General features: G+C 46.7%; 2 protein-coding genes across 4 annotated transcripts; one reads left to right on the plus strand and one right to left on the minus strand.

Moving 5' to 3' along the window:
• Window positions 1–134: 134 nt before the first annotated feature.
• Window positions 135–4,990, minus strand: THYN1 (thymocyte nuclear protein 1). Of its 2 annotated transcripts, none has more exons than XM_008248360.4 (8): window positions 4,895–4,990; window positions 4,594–4,720; window positions 3,039–3,208; window positions 2,100–2,168; window positions 1,718–1,810; window positions 1,024–1,119; window positions 644–794; window positions 135–337 (listed from the first exon to the last, which is right to left on the minus strand). In XM_008248360.4, exons 2-8 carry the CDS (start codon window positions 4,634–4,636, stop codon window positions 294–296), a joined length of 666 nt encoding a protein of 221 aa, XP_008246582.1. In that variant the 5' UTR covers window positions 4,637–4,720; window positions 4,895–4,990; the 3' UTR covers window positions 135–293. The 2 variants fall into 2 exon arrangements, with proteins under 2 accessions (XP_008246582.1, XP_002721602.1); XM_002721556.5 differs by having other exon boundaries at window positions 135–340.
• Window positions 4,991–5,048: 58 nt separating this feature from the next.
• On the plus strand, window positions 5,049–18,757 carry ACAD8 (acyl-CoA dehydrogenase family member 8). Of its 2 annotated transcripts, none has more exons than XM_070048389.1 (11): window positions 5,049–5,233; window positions 8,151–8,251; window positions 8,709–8,878; window positions 9,487–9,596; window positions 9,987–10,063; window positions 10,395–10,532; window positions 13,171–13,306; window positions 13,402–13,499; window positions 13,837–13,989; window positions 14,808–14,910; window positions 17,952–18,757. In XM_070048389.1, exons 1-11 carry the CDS (start codon window positions 5,131–5,133, stop codon window positions 18,002–18,004), a joined length of 1,242 nt encoding a protein of 413 aa, XP_069904490.1. In that variant the 5' UTR covers window positions 5,049–5,130; the 3' UTR covers window positions 18,005–18,757. The 2 variants fall into 2 exon arrangements, with proteins under 2 accessions (XP_069904490.1, XP_069904493.1); XM_070048392.1 differs by having other exon boundaries at window positions 5,085–5,233; window positions 5,767–8,251.
• The last annotated feature ends 5,132 nt before the right edge of the window (window positions 18,758–23,889 follow it).

Below are 23,889 nucleotides of genomic sequence, written 5' to 3' on the forward strand. Positions count from 1 at the left end.
TAACCACTGACGACAGTCAAGGAAGCTGGAAGAGGCAGTCCTGCATCTTGGAGCCAAAGGAACCAGCCTGAAGGTAAGAATTCAGCAGGGGACTGTATGCACCCAATGTGGTTTTAGAAGAAAAGCCTTCCAACTTTGAGATCAACGTTTTATTGAAAAAAGTACACAAAACCCACCTATGTGCAAAACGCCAGGTGAATGTAACAAGCAACCCTTCTTACACCTTCCTTTTTCTTAGGAAAGCTTCACTTCTTTGGAGTAATGTCTTGCTCATGCCCACAGCACTGTCTCAGTTAACTTGGTTCCTTTTCCTCCAGGCTCAAAATAAAATCAAACTCTTCTATCAAAAAGGGGAAAAAGGAAGGGAGGAATTAGGTGTTATGTTGTCAGATACTGGTAGGTATGTCCCACGTGGTTTAAGCACACTGCCATTCATTCAGAAACCATGGAGTGACCAAGTGCCAAGCACTGCTGAGTACTGGGTTCACAGTCATGGGTAACTCAGGACATACTCCTGCTCTGTGGCTTTTCAGGTGAGGACACTGACAGAGGTTAACACCGTGCCCAGGCTGAATCAGCCAGCAAGTGGGGATTCCCAGGGTCATTCCAGGGGGAGGACTATAGGGAAATGGCCCACTCTTACCTTGTGTCAGGGGCTGAACTGACAGTCTCTGGCGGGTGAAGAGAGCCATGTTTTTTAAGGGGCCACCCGTGGCTTTGTGAGCCTGGTGATAGGTTTTGAGCTCAGCCAGGGGGATGAAACGCTTCATCATCCGGACAAACTGTACATCCACCTACATGACAACAGCATATGGAACACAAAGAGATACCCAGCCATCTGCGCCTGTTCTGCTTGCAGAGAGCTCCTATGGGCAGGGCTGCAAATGCTGTTGTCTCCAAAGTCAGCATAACCTCCAATGGGCAGGAGCTGGGCTGTGTTGACCTAATAGCACCCTAGACCCTCCTCCTCCCTTTGTCCATCCTTCCCTTCTCATGAAATAAATAGGAATAGTCAGTCTTTACCATGGACCACTTGGGGTTGTCTTCTTTGCTGGATGGGTCATAGTGGGGACTGTTTTTCTCAAACTGGGTATGGTCTGGGTAAGCCTCCTTCACAATCTGAAACCAAAACCAGTGTCCAGTCGTTTGTCTGCACAACCCACTCCAAGGCCGATCTTTAACCCAGGTCTACCCTTTACTTTCTAGCCTGCACATTCTTGCCCCATTTGTCTTGTTGAGCCCACGAGAGCTCAAATGCCTGGAAATTAATTTACAGTCTCAGGCAAGCATAGTTAGGCTTTTACAAAAAGTCTCAAAGCATGTTCTAAAACCAAATGGTAAATGTTTTTATTGGTACCACTGGTTTTTACCATCTGCACAGTTGTTAATTTTATCCAGATAACTCTCAGCTTGTAGGAACTATAGCATGAAGCCTATTTTTGAATGAGAAACCAAGGATTAGACCTGGAGAGAAATCTTGTGCTTATAGGAGCTGAAAGGAAGGGTGGCCTTGCTTTAATCCTTGTCCTACAGGAAGGGGCCATGGCCTTCCTGTATGTCACGTGTCACAGTTTCTCTCTGTGATATCCAGTGACAGGGGATATGGGCAGGAAGCTGCTTATTTTTCTGTTAACCAATTTAAGCTGTGTCCTTTTGAACCTATAGGAGTAAGTCTCCCTAGAGGGAGAGGGATTGAGAACAAAACTCTCCAACTAACCTTCATAAGGCCTGCGATGCCTGGCTGTTTGCAGTTGCTATGGTAGAAGAAGGCTTCTTCTTCCAGCTTCATGGATCTAAGGAAGTTCCGCGCCTGTCCCATGGGAGAATAAATAAGAATTTTCTCCGCTAGCTTTTCTAAAAAGAAGTCAGTCTGCTTTTTATAGTTGGCTTTTTTTTTTTTTTTGCAGCCTCCCCCCAACTCATAATAAAGATGCTCCCCTTTTGCCAAGACACCCAGACTTGTACCAGGGCTCTGGCAGATTTCATTATACAGGCAGAGTAACTGAAGTATTTTTGAATGCATTTTCAGGTTAACTTGTCCAAGAGGTTCTGCTATCCCACTGTGTAGCTCTTGGGTGTCCTACCCCTTACTTTCTTACCTGGTAGTTGCGAACACCATCCCAGCATGCTGTCTGCTTGGGTTGGGCTTTGAGATCCTCAATACCAAACTAGGCAAGAAGAAACAAAGTCTGTTGTCAGACATTCCTTGGCCAACTGTAAGCACACAGTTCCCACCTCCACACTGAAGGAGCTACGGACTGTAATGCAAGTATATTGTTTGCTGCAAAGCAGCTCCACAGTCGGTGATGATGGGTGAATGTAAGCCTTGTGTTATCTTGTTATCCTTGCCAATTAAGAGGATTAGTTGAATGGATAATCCAGATGATAAAGTAATCTGCTGGCTATATGCATGCCACTTATTAAAAGTATTCCATATTTCATCCAGAATATTTCTACTTTATTTTCCCTAGGCTATTATTACAACAGTTTTACATACATTCCCTGAATGTAAACTGGTTTACATGGGTTCTGTGTGGGCAGGGAGACACCTGGCAGCAACACACGTGGTTAAGGGAAAAGCAGGCAAGACTGAGGTTGGAAAATGTAGCCCATGCTTGATTCTGTAAATAAAGTTTTTCTTGAACACCATACCTGCTTGTTTATGTCCTGTCTATGGCCAATTTTTGCTACAAGGACAGACTTGGAACAGATACTCGAAGACCTCAAGCCTACAACAGTTCTTACCTGACCCACTGCAGATAAAAGTTTTCCTACCTCTGCCTAGACAAAAGTGGCACAACACAGATACAGGTTGAGCATACCTAATCCAAAACTCTCAAAATGGTCCAAAATCCCAAAGTTTTCTGAACATCAGCAAAACCTGAGAACTCAAAAATCTGAAACCCCTCTAACCCCTATAGTTGATGGTAATAAATCCTGCTAATTTGATTCATTTTTACCTCATCCAGCCCTTCCAAGATCAGAACCTGGTTACAGAACTGTTTGGTGTCCCATATCCACTTCTCACACGATCTCACCTTCACATCTACACCTTTCTCTAGCCGGCTTTCTGGCTCTGACTTCATCAGCCAGTGGCTGTGTGGAGTCTTCTCACGGTTTTTAGAGGTTGGAGCTTTCTGAGGGCTGCAGTTCCCCACGTCAGCTGAGTTTTCAGTTTTGGTACATTTTTCAGATAGCCTCTTATTATCTGCAACAGGAGAAGAAAAAAAAAACCTTATGCTTGCTGAGAGGTTTGTTATATTCCGTTGTGGGAAAAGCTTAGATTTTGGCATCAGACCTGGATTCAGATCCTGGTTCCATCAATTACTACCTGTACCGCCACTCTTACAGATAAATTTCAGTTTATAAAAACTGGACTAGAATGTGTACTCTAGGATACCTTCTGGATTATCCATTCAATAAGAACACTTTACAAGGCTATTTAAATTAATGGTCCTGGCAGTAGTTGACAAATGGTTTCCTTCCCTCACTCTCTTTGCTCAGACTATCCACTCCCGAGGAAACTGAGCAACTTGGAGTTGTTTTAAAAATTAAATGGGGTAATACAAAGGGCTTACACAATGCCTGGCATTGTAATACATCTCAAATATTAACCATCATTACCATCTCACACTTCCTTCCTTGTACACTATGCTTCATGACCTTGTAGACATGGTAAAGATTGGATTTGATTCCAAAAGAATTAACAGAGAGGTACTTGGAACATAGTAGGCCACCCAACAGCTAACACTTGTTAGATTCTTACTACGTGAAGGCGTAACTCTAACTTGGCTAACCTACATAACCTGTGGGACGTTCTGTTCTTCCGGGTAGTGCTCCAGGTCACACATCCAGTTAACGGGAGGATCAAGATACCAGCTTAAGACTGGTCACTCTGGGTCTATCTGAATGGCCCCACCAATGACCATACCATGCTGGCTCTATATTTAGTCTGTTTCTACCTCTATCATTTGTGGCTGTCCAACGCTCTGAACTCAGCATGCCTTGCTAGCCTGTCTAGAGATGACAGTTAATAAGCACACTGCAGACACCTCGTATTTGTTAACGACTTCAGTGGGTTGGAGGCAGTCTGGAATCCTTGCCATGCCCTAGAGATGTGTTTTCTCTCCGTTCTTTGTATCTGCTCTATGTCACTCATCTTGTGAAGATAAAAATGGCACGATGTTCTTTGTGTACTAACACTGTGCCTGCGGAAAAGCCTTTCCATTCTTTAAAGTTGAATTCAAAGCCTGTTTTCCCAAGCGCTGCCATGTTATTCCAGGAATTCAGTCTCCAGGACTCTCTCCGCTAGACCTGTCTGCTTGTTTGCCGAGAGCAGCAAACGTAGATTCTTGACCTTAGCCACCCCGTATTGCAAATACTCTTCCTGTTTAAGAAAGATCTGTTTGAAAAAACAAGCAGAAGGGACTGTGGGGAGGAAGCCTGGCAGGAAGAGAAAACTTGTAAGATTAGGGATGACGGAATGGAAGACCGCAAAGCAGGGAGCAGAGAATCACATTAAACGGGCTTTTTTTTTTTTTTTTTTTTTTTTTTTTTAAGGCGATGTCTTTTTGCAGCCTGGGTGCAGCTCACCTGGGCCAGCAGTCTCAGCCAGCCTCTTCCGGGGTCTTGGCATCGTCTCCCCTGCAGGGCGCGCAAGTGCGGAGGATTCTGGAACCCACCGAGAGACACGAGCAGCAACTCTACCGCCCCCAAAAGCCTAGGCAGAACAAGATGGAGGCCATGAGAGGACGGCTAAGGGCCTCGGAGTTTTGCGAAGAACGCAGACAGCTATGCTTAAGGCATTCAAATCGTGCCCTCCGTTATCTGCGCCGTTTGCAGCTCGCATACCCACCCCCACCCCCAAACTCTCGGTTTCCTTGACCCCTCTCACCCCTCCGCACAGCGGACCCCACCGGAGTGCGTGCAGTCAGAACCCGCGGGGTTAGGCTGAAGCCAAGACAGTGGGGCTTACGTCCTGCGGATCTCTGGGAGTTGTAGTCCCCGCGCCTTGGCAGCCCGGGGACTGCAACTGAGTGGACTACAACTCCCAGAGTGCAACGGGCTAAGGGGTCGTCTCCGCAAGTCCCGGCCCGCGCCAGGCAGCTGAAGTCGCTGTCTCCTGCTGCGATGCTGGTCTTCGGCTGTCGGCCCCTCAGGGCTCTCTTGGGAGCCCTGGGTGGCAGTCTCCGGGCCCCCGCCAGCCACCGGAGCTTGACTTCTTGCATCGACCGTAAGGCTGGCTCTGGGCTAGGGAGGGACAGTTGTCCGGGACCCGGACAGGCATGGGTGGAGGGCAGTGCGGAGGTGCGGGCACCCGGGGGTGGTTACCTGACCGACAGCTCCTTCACCTGCGGACCCGCTCCCCGCTCCGCCGCGTCCCACCAGCTCGGGGCCAGCTCCCCCGCTCCGCTCGGTCCAGTGGCCCCCAAACCAGCTCCCCGCACCCTCTGGTCACTCCCGGGGTTCCCACTCGACCCCGTGATCCCCTGGCCAGATACCGGCCCCCCACCCCGGTGTCGGAGCCTTTGGTTTGGTTGTTATCGGGGCCCCAGTGTCTCTTCTATACCTTGCAGTGCTTTGTAAAGATTGCTTCCCTAAGGGGAGTTAGGTAGTCGCTGATGGACTGCTCAGTGCTAGCCTCTATTCCGAGAGCTGCCAAGAACTCAACAGGTGGAACGACGTGTTGCTCAACTTGAAAGTAATTCATTTATCACCCACATAGCTAGCATCTTCGTGTTCCATTTTCAATTAACTATTTTTCAGCCGCGGTGAAAGAAACTAATCTGCCCTAAGAACCCGACAGAGCTCACCTTTGCCATTCTAAAAGAACCTGGCGCCCATCGCTGACCAGTGGAAGAAGGGCCAGGCTCACTGTGGACCAACCAGAGGCCCCCGCGCTGAGCTGATTGCACGTTGCTCATCCCTGATTCAGTACCTTTACTCCCTGGGGAGCCTGGGAAGGAAGCCATAGCCGCCTGGCTCCTTGCTCTGGGCATTGCAACAGAAACCTACTTTTCCCACCAGCCCACTGATGGGCTTACTGTACCTTGAATAAGTGGACATGGTTTTAGGGGTTCTATAGCAACTCCTCCAGCCAGTTTTGGGGGCTGAGCCATAGCACTCTGTCCTGTGCCCTGGGGCCAGCTCCCCTCTCCTCCACTGTCCTGGGCCAACAACCATCCCACTCACTCCCATACCAGCCCCATCCTACCCCTACATCCATCTCCCTGCTGTCCAGTCATTCCTAGGTGCTTAGAAAGGTGAAGAAACTTGGGACTTTCTGTTTATGTTTGTTTTTTAAGATCATCACATTAGGTCGTTAAGGTGATGAGGTTGTTAAACGATAATTGCTGGTGGTGATAGATGAACAAAAGTTCCAGGTAGCTGACGAAGATTTGCTGACATAAGTAGATTTATAACTTAACACCTTTAGCTATAAAGCATTTTTACCGTTGAAATTCCTGTAGGAAAAGTAACTATTATTGTAATTACAAAACTGTCAGAGATTACAAAACTGACTATAAAACTATAAAAATGTCTTTAGACAGCAGGCATATATTTGAATGTGAATAGCTGGGAGTAGACCCCAAGGGACTTAATTAGTCCCAGCCAGTTTATGATTTGTTCGCCAATCACCGAACTACATTTTGCTTCTGAAATTTAAAAAATTTATTTTAAATAAATGACACTTTTCTTTATAGCAGAATGAATTCCTTAGCTTGATATCAGATCTATAAAATGCACTATGGTATAGAATACTGCTTTCTTCTTGTATCCTAAAATTCCTTCAAGAAGTACCCTGTGCTCACACGTAGGGTTTGGTAAACAAGGTAACCTTGATTGATACCAAAGCAAATTTCTGTAGCAACAAGATGTTTGCATTATAATTGTTTACATCATCCTTGTGTAAATGAATCTTCTTCAACACTGCCATGTGGTAGACACTGAAGAAATATTCTTTTGTGAATGATCTCTGCGTATGAGCAACGGAAGCATTTCCACAAGAACGTGTGAATCAATGACCTGACCCCCAGCCGGGGAACTATGAATTGTTTATCCCTCTCCATATTCCTGAGTAAAATAATCAACATAGATTTCTGCTCTGGGCTTTCAAGGTAGCCTAGTGTGGGTTTCATGTTTTAATGAGAGTGCTGAGACAGAGGACAGCAGTGTTTTCTCCTGGCATAGCCTTTATGTATGCCCTTTTCCTTCATTGCCAAATAAGCCAATTGCTCAATTGATCTTTTAAAATGGAGACATTGATACATTCAAATAGGTAGGGTAGGAATTTTTCAAGATATCAGTACAGAAAACATAGGATCTCCCATAGGTGGGGGAATGTTTACCATAATTTGAGGATCAGTGTGTTTTCATTATTTTGTTTTTGGAGATTTATTTATTTATTTGAAAGTCAAGAGTTACAGAGAGGCAGAGGCAGAGGGAAAGAGAGGTCTTTATCCAATAGTTCACTCCGCAAATGGCCACAATGGCTAGAACTGAGCCTATCTGAAGCCAGGAGCCAGGAGCTTCTTCCAGGTCTCCCAAGTGAGTGCAGGGCCCAAGCACTTGAGCCATTTTCCACTGCCTTCCCTGGCTATAGCAGAGAGCCAGACTGAAGTGGAGCAGCCAGGACTTGAACACATATGGGATGCTGGCACCGCAGGCAGTGGCTTTACCCCCATGCCACAGCACCGGCCCTTATTCATTATTTTTTAATATGGATTATGAGAAATAGAGTATTTGGAAAAAATCAGTAGGTAAATGATTTCAGCCAGCCCAGTTGGGAGTTAAGGAGGAAGGGAAAAGGTGACGGTGTTTGCTCCCTTCAGGCGACTCTGCACACTCTGATCCTGTTTGTACCCCGTTCCTCCTCATTTATTTTACTGTGACCTCTGCTTATCTAGGACTCCTGTTTAGTGTGTAGGGTAACATATGCCTGAGCAGTCACCAGGTTACTATCCTAGGTTTCTCTGTGTGTGTCTGAGGACTGTCTCTCCTGCCTCTGAGGGACTGACTGATAGCAGCTGAAGCCGTTCTCCTGCTGAGGCTGCAGTAGGTCCACTGTCTCAGCTTCCTGCTGCTGCTTGCTGGCAGCACGCTTGCCTGATGCTGGTCCTGGAACTGAACAAATGCACTCCTGCCCACAGCTTCCATGGGACTCAATGAAGAACAGAAAGAATTTCAGAAAGTGGCCTTTGACTTTGCCGCCCGGGAAATGGCCCCAAATATGGCAGAGTGGGACCAGAAGGTAGGAGTTTTCCCTGTGACTAGATGTTCCAACAGATGCCGCATGCAGTGACCCTCATCTTCATCTCCTTATACCCGTAAGGGGCCATTGTCCATTCTTTTACTACAAGTGAAAGGAGTGGGCATTGGTGATTGCTTTTGTAGAAGGCATTCTGATCTTTTTATAGATACTTTTTTTTTTTTTTTTTTTGGTAAATTGAACGGGATTTGGATCTACTTAAAAAACCAGTTCTATAAATCATGAAACTTTTCAAGATCAGAACAACAGTTCTTGGAGACTGCATGTTAACTCATGCCACCGTGAGATGACAAACAGGCATATTAACCAGAGAATCTGTACACTGTCACTGTCTAAATGCAAACCTCCCAAGCCCCCAACCCCTGCCCCATTGTATTCTCTGAAGGAAAATCCATCTCTGACTTAGTCACCTAAGACTCTGCTCTTTTTTCATAATTAGGAGCTGTTTCCAGTGGATATGATGCGGAAGGCAGCCCAGCTGGGCTTTGGGGGAGTGTATGTGCGAACAGATGTGGGGGGCTCTGGCCTGTCACGGCTTGATACCTCTGTCATCTTTGAAGCCTTGGCCACAGGCTGCACCAGCACCACAGCCTATATGAGCATCCACAAGTGAGTGTCCCGGCTTGGAAAGCACAGTGCAGTGCCCACGGGGGTTGAGTGGGAAATACGAGACCCGTGGAGAGAAAAGGGAGCGTCTCGGGCAGATTGCCCTTGAGGAACTAGCCTGCCCAGAATGCCCTGCGTCTGCTGCTGCCTGTCAGACTTGAGTCTGTTGTCTTGGGCCTTGCTGACGGCATCGGTCTGCCAGCCTTCTCAGAGTCCTGACCTGAGCAGGTGTCATCAGACTTCTCTAGTCCCGTGGTCAGGATCCTGTTACCTGTTTTCTCAGTCCAAATATGAAACCTCCAGTAGCCAGAGAAATTAAGACAAAGTGCATGTAACTGCTTTGCTGGGGTCCTCTGCACATAACTAGAAGTAGAACAGCCAAGGGAGAGACACCTGGTTATCTCTGGGCAGTGTGTATTCTAGGAGGTTGTTTTAATCCGGCCCTGTCTTTGAAGTTGAATCTTCTCAATTGTGACTTTTCCCTTCCCACTGTGCCTTCTGCTCTCTCTCCTCGGCTGCCCTTTGCTCTCTTTCCCCACCCCTGCCCCGATTTCCATTTCTTTTCCCTCTTTGTTTCTGTCAATGTCTTGTCTTCTTTATGTACCTATCAGCATGTGTGCCTGGATGATTGATAGCTTTGGAAATGAGGATCAGAGGCACAAATTTTGCCCACCGCTCTGTACCATGGAGAAGTTTGCTTCCTACTGCCTCACTGAACCAGGTGGGTTTGCTCTGCTGTGGCAAGAGCCAGCAAGAGAGAGATGGCTTTGGTAGTCATCAAGTACTCCTTCTCGCCCATCGACACACATAACCACTGTTGACCAAGCAGTTTTGTCATGGAGTACGTGGAGTAATACAGCTCTGTGACCTGATGTCATAGGACCGAGAGGCCTGTAGGTCAGGGGACCTCTTGGCTGCAGAACGGAGGCTCGGTGCCAGCTGCTGGTGTGTTGGGAGATGGACAGTGGTCTGACCAGCAGTTCCTTTGAATATGTGGATTTGAAAGTACTGCCCCCTAAGCTGTTGCCCCCTAAAGACGGTCTCCTGCGGAGGTGGAATCGTGCGGGGCTCCTTGACCCCCTCTCTGCTCACTTTTTGATTCCTGCCTCAGGAAGTGGGAGTGATGCTGCATCCCTGTTGACCTCGGCGAAACGACAAGGAGATCAGTACGTCCTCAATGGCTCCAAGGTACCGACAGACTGCCCGACTGTCTGTTCATATTCCCATGTGCTTTTTAAGTGCTGGGGAGAGAACTTCTGACCCATTTCCCTGTATTCACGCTCACTATCGCCGTCTCTTTTGATCTGATTCCAGATAATTTCACTCATTTTTGTCTCTCCTTTGATTCTCTAATCAACTAAATCCCCTTTTGTCCAGTGACTGTGGCTGTGGTTTATCCCTCTTTGGGCTCTCTGTGCCATTATGCCTTTTAGCGTCCTGTTGCTGGGAGGGCTCCAGGGATTTCCCCAGACGTTAGGCATTCCCTGATCCCTGTGCACCCCCTTCTGCAACCGCACAGGCCTTCATCAGCGGTGCTGGTGAAGCAGATATCTACGTGGTCATGTGCCGAACAGGAGGGCCAGGCCCCAAGGGCATCTCATGCATACTCGTTGAGAAGGGGACCCCTGGCCTCAGCTTTGGCAAGAAGGAGAAGAAGGTGAGTGATGACTGGGCAGGAAGCAATTCGAGTTATGAGACTCTGCCAGTTGCCAGGCCAACTCTTGTTGTATTTTAGGAAATAGAAGTTCACATTGTGGTTGTACCTACTAACCTGCCTTTGAGGCAGTTGCTTCTGTTGGGATTTTCAACAGGAGCCTGAAAAATAGAACGCAGCATTGCTTAAAAAAAAAAAAAAAGAATGGGGACCTTTTGGGAAAAGGACAAGATTTGCCATTAAAATCCACGAGCTGTTTGTTTAGGTACAGTGACCCCTCCTGCCTCCACTTCCATCCTCTGTTTCTTACCTGGTATTTTTTGTACTTGTTATCCCAAAAAAAAAAAGATACCTAGAGGCAATTGCAATTGGTGATGATAAGTCTTAGGAATGAGAAGCATATGGGCTACCTTTCTTGTTTCAATAAAAATCAAGTAAAACTCGTTGTAGGTGATGGTGGGTATTTCGGTAATCTAGGAAGGACAGTAGATATCCCATAGACACCTAGAAAAGTAAGGGAATCCTAAGATGCAGTGCCAAAGCCAGACCATGAACAGCAGGCACACCATGGTATAACCATGGTTGGCAATTAGGGTGAACCCATTCACCTTTTTTTTTAGCCCAATCAAAACTGTGATCTGCCTCTAGTTTGTACTGTTAATGGTTAGGACTTTTGGGGAGAACTAGGTAATGAAATGATCCCTAAATATACGACTCTGGCATCTCCATATTTTCCTGCATGATACTTCCAGACTCTTAGTAACTGCCAAGGAGTTAGGAGTTTTAGGGCCTGTTTTGTAGACTAGCAGGCATTTACTATGTACTTGCTGTGTGCAAAGCCTCTTGCTAATTCCTGAGGGGAATACAAAATTCTAAAAGTCATTCCTAGCATTGTTTGGGATTATAAAACATATTTTCTTATCTGTGAGTATATGCTCTCTGAATTTTTTTTAAGATTTATTTAATAATTTATTTATGAGAGAGACAGAGAGAGAGAACTTCCATCCACAGAGAGAGAGAGAGAGAGAGAGAGAGCTTCCATCCACCGGTTTATTCCCCAAATGTCTGCAGTAGCCAGGGCTGGTCCAGGCTGATCCCAGGAGCCGGGGGCTTCATCGTGTTCAGAGCAGCTGGTGCAATATAGAACAGTCACAGGGGACTCATGAAGATAAGACTGGGCCCACGTTTGGAGAGGCTTTAAGTTAGAAGCATAGGAATGCAGTTTATTTTGTGCACCAAAAAGAGCCATTGATGTATTAGTGTAAGGGAATGATGTGAAGGCAGTGGTGTTGTCAGAGCTGAAAGGGAGCTGGGAGATGTTATACTGTTTGTGGTTTTCAGACTTGCCTCATTAAGCCTGAGAGTTTTTTGAAGCATGGGAGTACCTGGAGGAAAAGATGAAAAGGATCAAGTAGTGAGGGCCCTAATTTATTTTATAGGGAAGATCAGAAAGGATTTGTTGGAAGGAAGAGGCTCTGCTGGGTTCTTCATCTGACTCCCTAGTGTCTAAGGAAAATGAAGGTCACCAAGTAGTTAAGTGATTTGCCCAAAGTTGAAAACTACAGCTAGATAGTTGCATGTCACAGGCTCGGATATGCAAAACTGCGCTTGGGACAGACACACTCAGGGAATGTCCTGGTAAACCAGCTCTCTGAAAATAAAACCAAAAACAAAACACCTATTTGTAGAGTTTACCAATTTCTGTGACATAAATACTCCCACCGGGGCTGATTCCAGGCCACCAATGTGATACCACGAAATGCAGAATAGGCAAAGATGTGTCTCAACAGCTCTCATGAGCTGGCGCCAGGGCAGCAGTGGTCTCTGCCAGAGCAGTGTCCCCAGTGCATTCCCCCAGCCAGTAGCAACAGCATCCTTTATAAGAGAAGTGTAGGGGCCGGCGCCTTGGTGCGCTAGGTTAATCCTCAGCCTGTGGCACTGGAATCCCATATGGGCTCTGGGTTCTAGTCCTGGTTGCTCCTCTTCCAGTCCAGCTCTCTACCGTGGCCCGGGAGGGCATTGGAGGATGGTCCAAGTGCTTGGGCCCCTGCACCACGTGGGAGACCAGGAAAAGCACCTGGCTCCTGGCTTTGGATCGGTGTAGCTCTGGCCGTGGTGGCCATTTGGGGAGTGAACCAATGGAGGGAAGACCTTTCTGTCTTTCTCTCTCACTGTCTGTAACTCTACCTGTCAAATAAATAAATAAAAATCTTCCAAAAAAATAGAGAGAAGTGTAGCTATTGTGAAGGCCTTTTACAGTAAATTAAGCTTCTCCAAATAGTCTTTGTATTGTCTCTATTATTATAAAAGGTTATACTCATAGAGGCATCAAAACAGAAGTTAGATCCCGCCCCAAGCCCACAAGAAATCATGAGAAGTATTTGTGGATAGTTAGTCTGATAAGCTAGATATTAGAAAGATAATTCTCTTAATATGATTAAAAAATACTTTGCTGAAACAAGGATCTGTGTGAGTGTCGACAAGTCTTTAAATCTGAACTTTTCCTTTTTCCCTGTTTTAAGTTCTGGTGGGCTCAAGTCCCAGAGTACTGGGCCCAGTACTTCACAGGCTTCTGTCCCTTGGGAAGGCCGCCCTGCCCAGTGGATTGCTGGGCAGCCACCCAGTCCCTGATTTTCGCCAGGTGGGGTGGAACTCCCAGCCAACCCGAGCCGTGATCTTCGAAGACTGTGCTGTCCCCGTGGCCAACAGGATTGGGAATGAGGGGCAGGGCTTCCTCATTGCCATGAAAGGACTGAATGGAGGGAGGATCAACGTTGGTGAGGACATGCAAGGGCATGGCAGGAGGCGGTGGGCTGGGGCAGGCGGTGCCGTCCGTCAGGCTCAGGGGAAATACTGACCCCCTTCTCTCCAGCTTCCTGCTCTCTGGGGGCTGCTCATGCTTCAGTCATCCTCACCCGAGACCACCTCAATGTCCGGAAGCAGTTTGGAGCACCTCTGGCTAGTAACCAGGTAATGTCCCAGCTGGCTGCCTTTGCTTGCCACCCCTTAGCGCTGCTCCAGGGCCCACATTGTCTCAGAGAGCTCGGCTGAGTTATAGTTCATGGAGCCTGCTGCCATCTCACCCAGAACGTGTGCTTTATTTCTGTCCATGACCTTTTTTTGGGAGGAAGTAATGTTAAAATGTAGAGCAAGGGAAGTTCACTTGGAATGTAGAAGGCAGGCAGGTTTCTCAGTAGAGGAGGCAGACAGAGCCTTTGGCCCCTTAGAAAAGCCACGTCCATGTCCTTAGATCAGGTGCGGCCTACAGTCCCTCCGTCACGTCTGGTTGTCTTTCCCTTTGCTGCAGTACTTACAATTCAAACTGGCTGACATGGCGACAAGGCTGGTGGCCTCGCGGCTGATGATCCGCAGTGCGGCAGTGGCTCTGCAGGAGGAGCGGGAAGATGCAGTGGCCCTGTGCTCCATGGCCAAGCTCTTTGCTACAGACGAGTGCTTTGCTGTGAGTGATAAGGCCTTTCGCTGTCCTGGGAAGATCAGGGTGCAGATACCAGTCCCCGGGATGTTGAAAGGCACATGCCAACTTGGGATCCCAGCCCTCCTGGGATGTTCCAGGGGATAGCCTGGGGCTTAAAATCCATAATATCCCATCATCCTGAAATAGAACATTCATAGAGACTTAAGTGGAGCAATACATTTTGCCACTTTCAGTATTTGAGATAAATATTATGTCATTGAAATATTTGCAGAATTGAAAACTTGGGTCTTGATGGCTTTAGGATACGGATTAGGTTGTGAGCGGCTTCCACAGGACTTCGGCTAGTGGCCTTTTAGTCTGATCTGGGCCATTCCACGCTTCCTCATGTTGTTGATTTGACTGTGTTTCTAGATAAGACACTCCTTTTGGAAGGCTCAGAGCAGCCCAGTGCCTCTTGCCCAAGGTTAGCACTGCTCTGTGTTTACCTTATCTGAGACAAGGCCGCCTCCACAGTGAGGCTGCCTGGCCACCAGGTGGCACCTGAGTGTCCTAGAATCCCAGCTGGAGGGTTGTGGGCTGTGCCTCCCCAGCAGGTAATGAGTGGGAAAGGCAGCAGTCTGATCTACCTGTCCCCAGGGAGCTGACAAATTCGACAAATGAATGTCCCTTGCAGTCTGTGGCATGTGGAGTGGGGAGCCGGTCTTTGGGCTAGGCTGGTTGTTAGTGGGTTGTACCTCCTCATCAGATTACAGCGCACTACCAGACTGGGAACTCCAGGAGCGGGAGGCCACCTGCTCCACAGTTCCCAGAATCAGAGATCCTTAATCTTTGTCTCCCTACAGATCTGCAACCAGGCTTTACAGATGCATGGAGGCTATGGCTACCTGAAGGATTATGCTGTCCAGCAGTTTGTGCGTGACTGCAGGGTCCACCAGATTCTAGAAGGTGAAAGTGTCATCGTTCCTCTCCGAACGATGACAAGATCAGTCCTTGCCCCAGCATGTCTGTCCTTGGTCATCAGAGCCCCACCAGGCAGTGTTTTCCAGCTTCGTCCTTTCCTCCTCCAGCCCTGCTGTGGAATGACCTAGGGGTGCATTAGAAAGAGCACTGGCCTGAGAGATAGGATGCTGTGCTATGTCGCCATGGGTAAGGCACTGAACCACGCCCCTCTTCTGCTCTGTTTCCTTTGTAGATATGAGAGAAGGCTCTAAGGAGGTAATATGTGAGAAAGCACGTTGGAAACACAGCAGTAGCTGTTGGCTTGGTGTGGAGGAGTACCTGTTGGGGCTCAGAGAACCTCTCTGGCAGGTGTCCTAACACTTGATCATCAGGGAGCAGCCACAGAGTGGATTATCAGATGCTCTGTGTCAGTATTGCTAGTAGAGTTTTGAATAAAATAAGTTAACCTCCGTGAGTAACTTCTTGGTAGTATCAGACGTTCTGTCTGGGAAGCGTGTAAGCCCCTGGAATCGGGCTCAGCGTGTGGCCTTCCCCGCTGTCCACAATGCATGCTTAAATCCTGAGAGGACAGAGCTAGTGCTCCCGCTGGAGGAGATAGCTCGGCGGTTCCACTGTGGGACAAGCAACCGGGCAGAGGTTCTGAATCAACTGAAGGGACGCAGGGCTGCTTTCGTGGGACCAGGGGAGAAGCCTGCCAGCAGTAGCCTCCCTTCCTGCTCCAAAGAATGCTTCTCAAACCTGACCGCCTGGTCATTCCCAGAGGGCTTCGTAAGACAGATTACGGGGTCCAGCTGAGGCCCAACAGTGTGTGTCAGAGCAGGTGTTCCCATGAGGCTGAGCTGCTCTGTGGGAAACACACTTTGTGACCCACTGTTCTGGAGTGAAGTCCAAATCCTGGGCTTTGCAAGGTGAGCCTGCTGCTTTGTGCCACAAACCCGGCCCATGAAGTATGCTGGGGAGCTTGGTCACTAGTGCTCAGATCAGACTCCCACGACTCTCACTGCTTCTGTTACTCTTGCAGTTATCTTCTCACTCGGGTTTTGTGAAGACTTCACTTTCATTCTTTTTGTTTTTTAATTTTATTTAAGTTATAGAAGTTTCATGTATTTCATATATATAGAATAAGGAACATAGTGACTCTTCCTCCCCCACCCTCCCTCCCACCCACATATCAACCTTTCCTCCTCCTCCTTCTCACATTCCCACTCTTAATTTTTACAAAGACCTATTTTCAGTTTATTTAATGATCGTATAGTTTACCCTTCACCAAGTAAAAGATTTCAACAGATAGTATGAAGAGAAAAAAAAAAAAAACTGTTCCTCAATGGGTTGTAATAGTCATGGAATCTCACAATGTCTATTTCACTCCAATACATTACATTTCAGTTACTCTGTTACCCCAATTCAGGGAAAATATATGGTATCTGTCATCTGGGGATGGGCTTACTTCACTAAGTCTAATAGTTTCCAGTTGCATCCATTTTGTTGCAAAACACAGGATTTCTTTTTTTTTTTTTTTTTACAGCTGAGTAGTACTCCATAGTGTATATATACTATGATTTGTTTATCTAATCAACAATTGATGGGCATCTGGATTGATTCCATATCGTAGCTACTGTGAGCTGGGCTGCAGTGAACATGGGGGAACAGATAACTCTTTCATATGCGATTTCTTTTGGTTTGGGTAGATTCCCAGGAGTGGGATGGCAGGGTCATATGATAGGTCTGTATTCAGATTTCTGAGATAGCTCCATACTGCCTTTCACAGTGGCTGTACCAGTTTACATTCAGTGGACTAGGGTTCACCATCATTCTGACTCTTTTAATCCTGCCATTCTAAGAGAGAAAAGCCAAATATGTTTATTTCAAATCACATTGTCATCCACTTGTAGAGAAATATGGGACTGGCCACTTTGTCATTTTATTTCATCATGGACTTCACTGTTGGAATAATCTGATTTTTTAAAGTTGGTTTTTTGAGATTGTGTGATTACTCCACATTTGCAGTAAAAGTCACTATTAAACATGAAGCAAATAATTGATCCCCTCATTTAAGGGAAAATGTTTTTATTCTTTCAACGACCAAAGAACTGTGTATTCATTGTTGAAAAATTACACAGAAAGTAAAAGAAAATTAATCACTCATGTTTCTACATCCAGAACTAATCTTTTAAAATATATCTTTTGGAGTTTTTCTATGCTTTTGTAGGTATATGTAAAATGATAGAATTTTACTCTTTCTGTCCTGCCTTTTAACATAAGCATTTTGCCATCAGAAAAGTTTTTTTTAACTTTTTTAAAATATCATTCCTCTTTTCCAATAGGCTTCTAAAAACTAAAAACACAGATATTCAAATTTCCAAATAATCTCAGCCCTTAATGCTCAGGTAGTCCAGAAATGGAGATCTGTCATAAGTCATAGATTTGGAGTCGTCTCCCATTTGCTCATTCTACCTTGCTGCACATGTGGATGTGTGACTTGGAAGCCTCCTTGCCTGGGTACCTCCCTTGAGGCTTTTCCTTATTTTTTGTCTGTATTTTGGAGAGAAATCTGTGATAATCCCATTCCCCCCAGGGATTTTTTTTTTTTTCTTTTTGGACAGGCAGAGTGGACAGTGAGAGAGAGAGAGAGGTCTTCCTTTTGCTGTTGGTTCACCCTCCAATGGCCACTGTGGCCGGCGCACCGCGCTGATCCGAAGCCAGGAGCCAGGTGCTTCTCCTGGTCTCCCATGGGGTGCAGGGCCCAAGTACTTGGGCCATCCTCCACTGCACTCCCTGGCCACAGCAGAGAGCTGGACTGGAAGAGGGGCAACCGGGACAGAATCCGGCGCCCCGACCAGGACTAGAACCCGGTGTGCCAGCGCTGCAAGGTGGAGGATTAGCCTATTGAGCCACGGCGCCGCCCCCCTTCCCCCCAGGGATTAAAACAATTCTGGTTTACATCCACAATCACCCTGAACTAGATAGACTTAGCCATCAGGTCGAAGCATTGGCAGGCTGTCTAATTCTTCCTTCTTCCCCTGCAGGCAGCAATGAAGTGATGAGGATGCTGGTCTCCCGAAGCCTGCTCCAGGAGTAGCAGCCCCACACGACGCCCAGGCATGGAGTTCCCTGAGCGGCTGCAGTCAGTGCCGAGTGGTTCCTCGTGGGCTGCCCCGTGCTAAGCGGATGATGGATTCGATTGAAGGAGTGGGCTCTTACAAGAGGAACCTGACTGCGCTGGCATCAGTGTTGACTGACTACAGCAGAGTCCTCAGGGGAAATGGAAGAGCTACCCTGATGAGAATGTCACAAAGCATACTACCTTGATTTCCTGGCGCCTGAGAGGCAACCAGTGAAGGTGCCCTGTCAAACCAAAGTCCTTGCTTGGATCCCGATTGTCTTGATTTGTCTGCATCCTGCTGGTTGACTGAATCCTGATTCTAGGAGCCATTGAGGCTTTTCCTGACGGTAGAGCCAAGGATATGGAGAGGGAACTGGAGAGAGAATACGCTCCTGTCTGTTTTGCTTGTAGCACAAGTACAGGGGCAGAAGGTTTCTGTGGATCACTCCTCTGGATATAGGTCATGGTAAGATGAGCAACTGGGACACTACCCCAAACCTGTGATTTATGACAGTCTCCACTCCTAGCCTGCCTGAACATCAAGGGCTGAGATGACTAGGAATGTTGAATATTTGTTATTTTTCACTTTGAGAAGCCTGTGATCTAGAAATGGAATGCAGGGTTTCTATAACCCTTTCTCATATATTGAATATATTTTTTTCTGAGTTGCTCTTTATAAATGTTTTTAATCACTACCTTGATAAATAAAATCTACCCCTTTCTAGACTATGTCTCTGGTTTTACTAAAGTTGGTTTTTATATTATGTTTTTACCTAGGTACTTAGAACTGTTCACACACTTTAAAATTTTATTTGATTAAACATTTAACTAGATTTTGGAGTAGTCAAAAATTTCACCTTGATCAATAGCTTTGGAATTGAAGCATTGTTTATGATGTATGAAAGGAGACTTAAAGTACTATTCGATGAGGGGACTTTTGGGGAAACCCTGTTATAAATATGCAGAAATTTTGTTAACTACAAGTGTTTACAGAGAACAAAATACGTATCCTTAGCTGCTGCAAATATTTTCTTCCGTATAAGGAACTGGGTTAGGCACCTCTTGGGGAGCAGTATGTGAATGTACTACAAAGTTTAAAATGTGTTTCTGCCACCCAAAACTTTATTTAATGGGGGAACTAAGGCATGACTGTGGTGCGAAGTAACTGAGATTGAGAAGGCAACATGGCAAATCCAAGGTAGGAAGGGGTACATAGAGAAGAGAGGAGTTCCAGTGAAGCTTTCAGGAAATGTATGTTTGATGAGAGTCCAAAGAGTCAGTCTCAGACAGCAAAGGACCAGGAGCAGAAATTCAGGATTTGTGTGGGAGCTATTTGCACCTTTGTTAATTATGGTTGGGGTTGACCTGGAACAAAAAGAAAATAAAAGTTCACTCTAGGTGGAGAGTTATGAAAGCCAAGGTCAGGGTTTTACCTGCTAAGTGGTAGACAGCCATGGAAGGTTTTTAGTGAAGAAGATTTGAAGAGATCAATCTGTGCCTAAGAACATTCTGGAATGCATGTGTGGGATGACTGGGGATAGGTAGAAAGAGGGTTTTGAAATAGGAAGGTGAAAGGAAAGCAGAAAGGAGAAAATGCAGATGGCCTCAGAATACCCAGTGTGGGAGTTGAAGCCCTGCCTCCTCAGTGGGCTGCTTTCTGGTCTTCAGTTCTGAGAGGCACCTGTTCAGACTCAAACACATGCCTGGTCGCCATCACTGTAAGATCTTAATGAACTGGCAGCTAGTAAGAATCCATTTCTTACTGTCACCCTCAGTTATTATTTAATGATTTCAGTTTCCCAATAACCTGGCAAGAAGTTTGACGCCTGTAGCAAGGGAACACCGTATACTTTCACTACTCTGTACCATCCTCTATCTGGCTGTTTCATAAAGCAGAGCAACAAATGCGTTTTAAGGAAAACCGATGTGCTGGGTGCACAGGATACATACAAATAACCAAATACAGCGTATGCTCGGATGGGCCCGTGGACGGGAAAGGCTGATCAACAGGAAGCAGACTTTGACACATGTAGAATGCTTTGGGGTGTGGGACATCCTGTCATCAACACATTGACCCCAAAGTCAGAATTGGGTCTCCAGGTTGTCTTAACCCTAGTAAACACTTCATGCTATCTCATAGTTTGTGTGTGTGTGTGTGTGTGTGTGTGTGTGTAAATTTAATAGCTTTAATTATATGTGTTTTTTTTTAAAGTTTAGGTTGCCTATTACAATTTCCTCATCATCCTGTGTCGATTTGATAAGTTGGAAACTCAGCGTTTTTTTGCTTATGCGTTTGCTTTGAAACCCTGAGCTTCCTCCAAGGCTTTCCCTGTGAATTATTTCACAGATGCCTGATTTTCACAAGAAGGACCTCACAGAATAGGCACTCGATAGATACCTGTGTTAAATCGATCTGAATCTGAGTATCAACCCTGTTGAAAATAGCAGCTACCAAGCCCCCTGGCAGGTTCAAAGATTGGGTTCTTGATTCAAGCTGCTATGTCGGATTTGATTGCCAGCTTTTCCAGGAGCCATGACTTTTGGCAAAAAATCACTTAAAATCATTAGCTTGTCATCTCCTATGTAAACTGGTAATAATGAAAGCTCCTACCTCATAGGATAGTTGGTGAATCAAATGAAACAATTCATACCTAGGGCTCATGACAGTCTGTTAAGCAAAAGCACTCTCAGTGAACATTAGTCAACAATTATTAACCTGGTTTATAGATGAACATAGTGAACCATAGGAAAGTGGCTTGCCCAGTCTTACACGGTGGCTGACTAGTTTCTTTTTTTTTTTTTTTTTGACAGGCAGAGTGGACAGTGAGAGAGAGAGACAGAGAGAAAGGTCTTCCTTTGCCGTTGGTTCAAGAGGCTCTTCCAAGAACCTTCAGAATAGCTAAGACAGTGATTAGTCTGCCTCTCTTTGAAGTCAGTGTGCAGGTTCTGTATCCCTTTTGCCAAGCACATGAATACAGTGCTAAGCTTTCTTAAAAGGTCTTTTTTTTTTTTTTTTTTTTTTTTTTTTTTTTTGGACCGGCAGAATTAGACAGTGAGAGAGAGAGAGAGAGAGAAAGGTCTTCCTTTTTTCTGTTGGTTCACCCCCCAAGTGGCCGCTACGGCCTGTGCGCTGCACCGATCTGAAGCCAGGAGCCAGGTGCTTCCTCCTGGTCTCCCATGCGGGTGCAGGGCCCAAGGACCTGGGCCAGCCTCCACTGCACTCCTGGGTCACAGCAGAGAGCTGGACTGGAAAAGGAGCAACCAGGACAGAATCCAGCACCCCAACCGAGACTAGAACCCGGAGTGCCAGCACCGCAGGCGGAGGATTAGCCTAGTGAGCTGCAGCACCGGCCTCTCCTAAGGTCTTGTAAAGGGTCTACATGGGAAAAGGAGCCAGAAACTTAACTTTCATTCACTTAACAGTGAATTTCCCATTGTCCATCCTCTTTATTTAGACATTTTCATATATATTCTTCTCACTTAAAATTTGTTTTCTCTTTGGCTTGTTATACAAATATACAGAAAGGCTTGTTATTTCTGAGTATACAAATCAGCAACACACCACACAAATGTATGCTCTCCTCATCAGAGTGGACAGGTGGTTGACTGCCTCTATGGTTAGTGGTAAGACCAGATCACAGGGCCAGTGCTGTGGCATAGTGGGTGAAACCGCTGCCAGCAGTGCCAGCATCCATTATGGACACCAGTTCGAGTTCCAGCGCTCCACTTCCGATCCAGCTCTCTGCTATGGCCTGGGAAAGCAGAAGAAGGTGGCCCAAGGATTGCACCCATGTGGAAGACCTGGAAGAAGCTCCTGGCTCCTGGCTTCAGATCGGTTCAGCTCCAGCTGTTGCAGCCATTGGGAAGTGAACCAGCGGATGGAAAATCTCTCTCTCTCTCTCTCTCTCTCTCTCTCTCTCTTTCTGCCTCTGCCCCTGCCCCTGCCTCTGCCTCTGCCTCTCTGTAACTCTGCCTTTCAAATAAATAAATACATCTTGAAAAAAAAATGACCGGATCACATGCATCACTATTTTAACATTTCTGGATGAACAAACCCACTGCCAGGAACAGAACAAGGACCTCAAGAAGATAGAAGGCAGAATGAGGGACCCCATGGACCTATCTTTCTGACTGAAGATCAAGTCTCAGATGCTTAGTGACCTGTTGCAGAGAATGAGTAAGAGGGGGGAAAAGAAGCCAAGATACACAAAATGTTCTTTCACAGCTTAGAATGGCAGAAAAATCGCTTCAACTCACTCAGGGTGAAAAGATAGGGCCTTAACAGCTGCTCGAGGCTGCATCAGATTTCGCTCGCTCTCATTTCCTTGTAAACAGGTGTAGACCTGTGTCCCAATTCCTCTACCTTTCTCTCCAGTTGCTTGTTCTTTTTCACTCAGTCTCTGGATTGATAGCCCAGCACACTGGGTCTGGGGAGACTACTAGAATTCTCAACTCCGAGCCACACAACAGAAGGGAGCCTCAGCTCTGCCTCTGCTCAGGCATTTAAAGCTCCAACAGGACAGAAGGAGGGGTGACCTGTTTTCCTTACCGCAGGACATCAGGAGCAGGGCATCCCAAGTCTTAGGGGCCGTTGTGCTTTGGAGACGGGGCCTGGGGTCTATTTTCAGGGCTGGTTCACGTCTACCTCCCCAATGCCCCAATGTTAATGTGGGCATTACACTTTTTTTTTTTTTTGGACAGGCAGAGTGGACAGTGAGAGAGAGAGACAGAGAGAAAGGCCTTCCTTTGCCGTTGGTTCACCCTCCAATGGCCGCCGCAGCCGGCGTGCTGTGGCCGGCACACCACGCTGATTCGAAGCCAGGAGCCAGGTGCTTTTCCTGGTCTCCCATGGGGTGCAGGGCCCAAGGACTTGGGCCATCCTCCACTGCACTCCCTGGCCACAGCAGAGAGCTGGCCTGGAAGAGGGGCAACCGGGACAGAATCCGGTGCCCCAACTGGGACTAGAACCCGGTGTGCCAGCGCCACAAAGCGGAGGATTAGCCTAGTGAGCCACGGCACCGGCAGCCTTACACTTCTGTCAGGTACCTTCCCCGAGTTTCTCACACAGAACTCTTGCTCCTAGAGGTATTACTGCTCTCCATTTTGTATGTAAACTGGTGCATGGTATAAGATTTCTTTTTAATTTTATTTATTTGAAGGCAGAATGAAAGAGAGAGAGAGAGAGAGAGAAATCTTCCATCTGCAGGTTTACTCCTCAAATGGCCACAACAGCCTAGCCTGGGCCAAGCTGAAGCCAGAAGCCAGGAATTCCATCCGGGTCTCTCACATGGGTGGCAGGTGCCTAAGCACTCAGGCCGTCTTCTGCTGCCTTCCAGGTGCATCAGCAGGAAGCTGGATTGGAATCAAAATAGCCAGATCCAAACCTGTCCTGTGAAATGGAATGCTGGCTTTGCAGGCGGCGGCTTAACCTGCTGTGCCACACTACCAGCTCCAGCATAATATTCCTCCACTGGTCTCTGAGAACACTTCATGCAAACAATATTAAAACATAAAAGGGTGTTGTATGGCAAGGAGTTAGATTTTATTATGTCGTAACTGGATTTTCACATGCCAAAGAATAAAATTTGATGGATCTCTTACTCAAAATAGATGAAAATCTAAAGTTAAGTAAATGAAAGACTGATCTGGAGCTGTGAAATGCCTAGAGGAATGTAGGGGAAGGTGTATGACACTGCTCCTGGCAATGACTTTGGATATGACCCTGAAAGCACAGACAGCAAGAGCAAAAAATAAGTGGGAGTACAGCAAGCTAAAAGTCTTCTGCACGGCAGAGAGTGCAAAGGCAACCTGCGGAACAGGAGAGCATACATCGGCTATAAGGACCCGATTTCTAAAATACA

Source organism: Oryctolagus cuniculus, chromosome 1 (assembly GCF_964237555.1).
Source record: "Oryctolagus cuniculus chromosome 1, mOryCun1.1, whole genome shotgun sequence".
In the NCBI taxonomy this organism is placed as follows: Eukaryota; Metazoa; Chordata; class Mammalia; order Lagomorpha; family Leporidae; genus Oryctolagus; species Oryctolagus cuniculus.

Excerpts from the sequence above, each read along its gene's own strand:
- THYN1 (XM_002721556.5), bottom strand. The coding sequence starts at position 4,636 with ATGCCAAGACCCCGGAAGAGGCTGGCTGAGACTGCTGGCCCAG. Across the intron at positions 2,169-3,038 it reads AGAAAGGTGTAGATGTGAAG|TTTGGTATTGAGGATCTCAA; the intron begins GTGAGATCGTGT and ends CTTCTTGCCTAG. Across the intron at positions 341-643 it reads AGTTCAGCCCCTGACACAAG|AAGAGTTTGATTTTATTTTG; the intron begins GTAAGAGTGGGC and ends CCTTTTTGATAG.
- ACAD8 (XM_070048389.1), top strand. The coding sequence starts at position 5,131 with ATGCTGGTCTTCGGCTGTCGGCCCCTCAGGGCTCTCTTGGGAGCCCTG. Across the intron at positions 8,252-8,708 it reads TGGCAGAGTGGGACCAGAAG|GAGCTGTTTCCAGTGGATAT; the intron begins GTAGGAGTTTTC and ends TTTCATAATTAG. Across the intron at positions 13,990-14,807 it reads CTACAGACGAGTGCTTTGCT|ATCTGCAACCAGGCTTTACA; the intron begins GTGAGTGATAAG and ends GTCTCCCTACAG.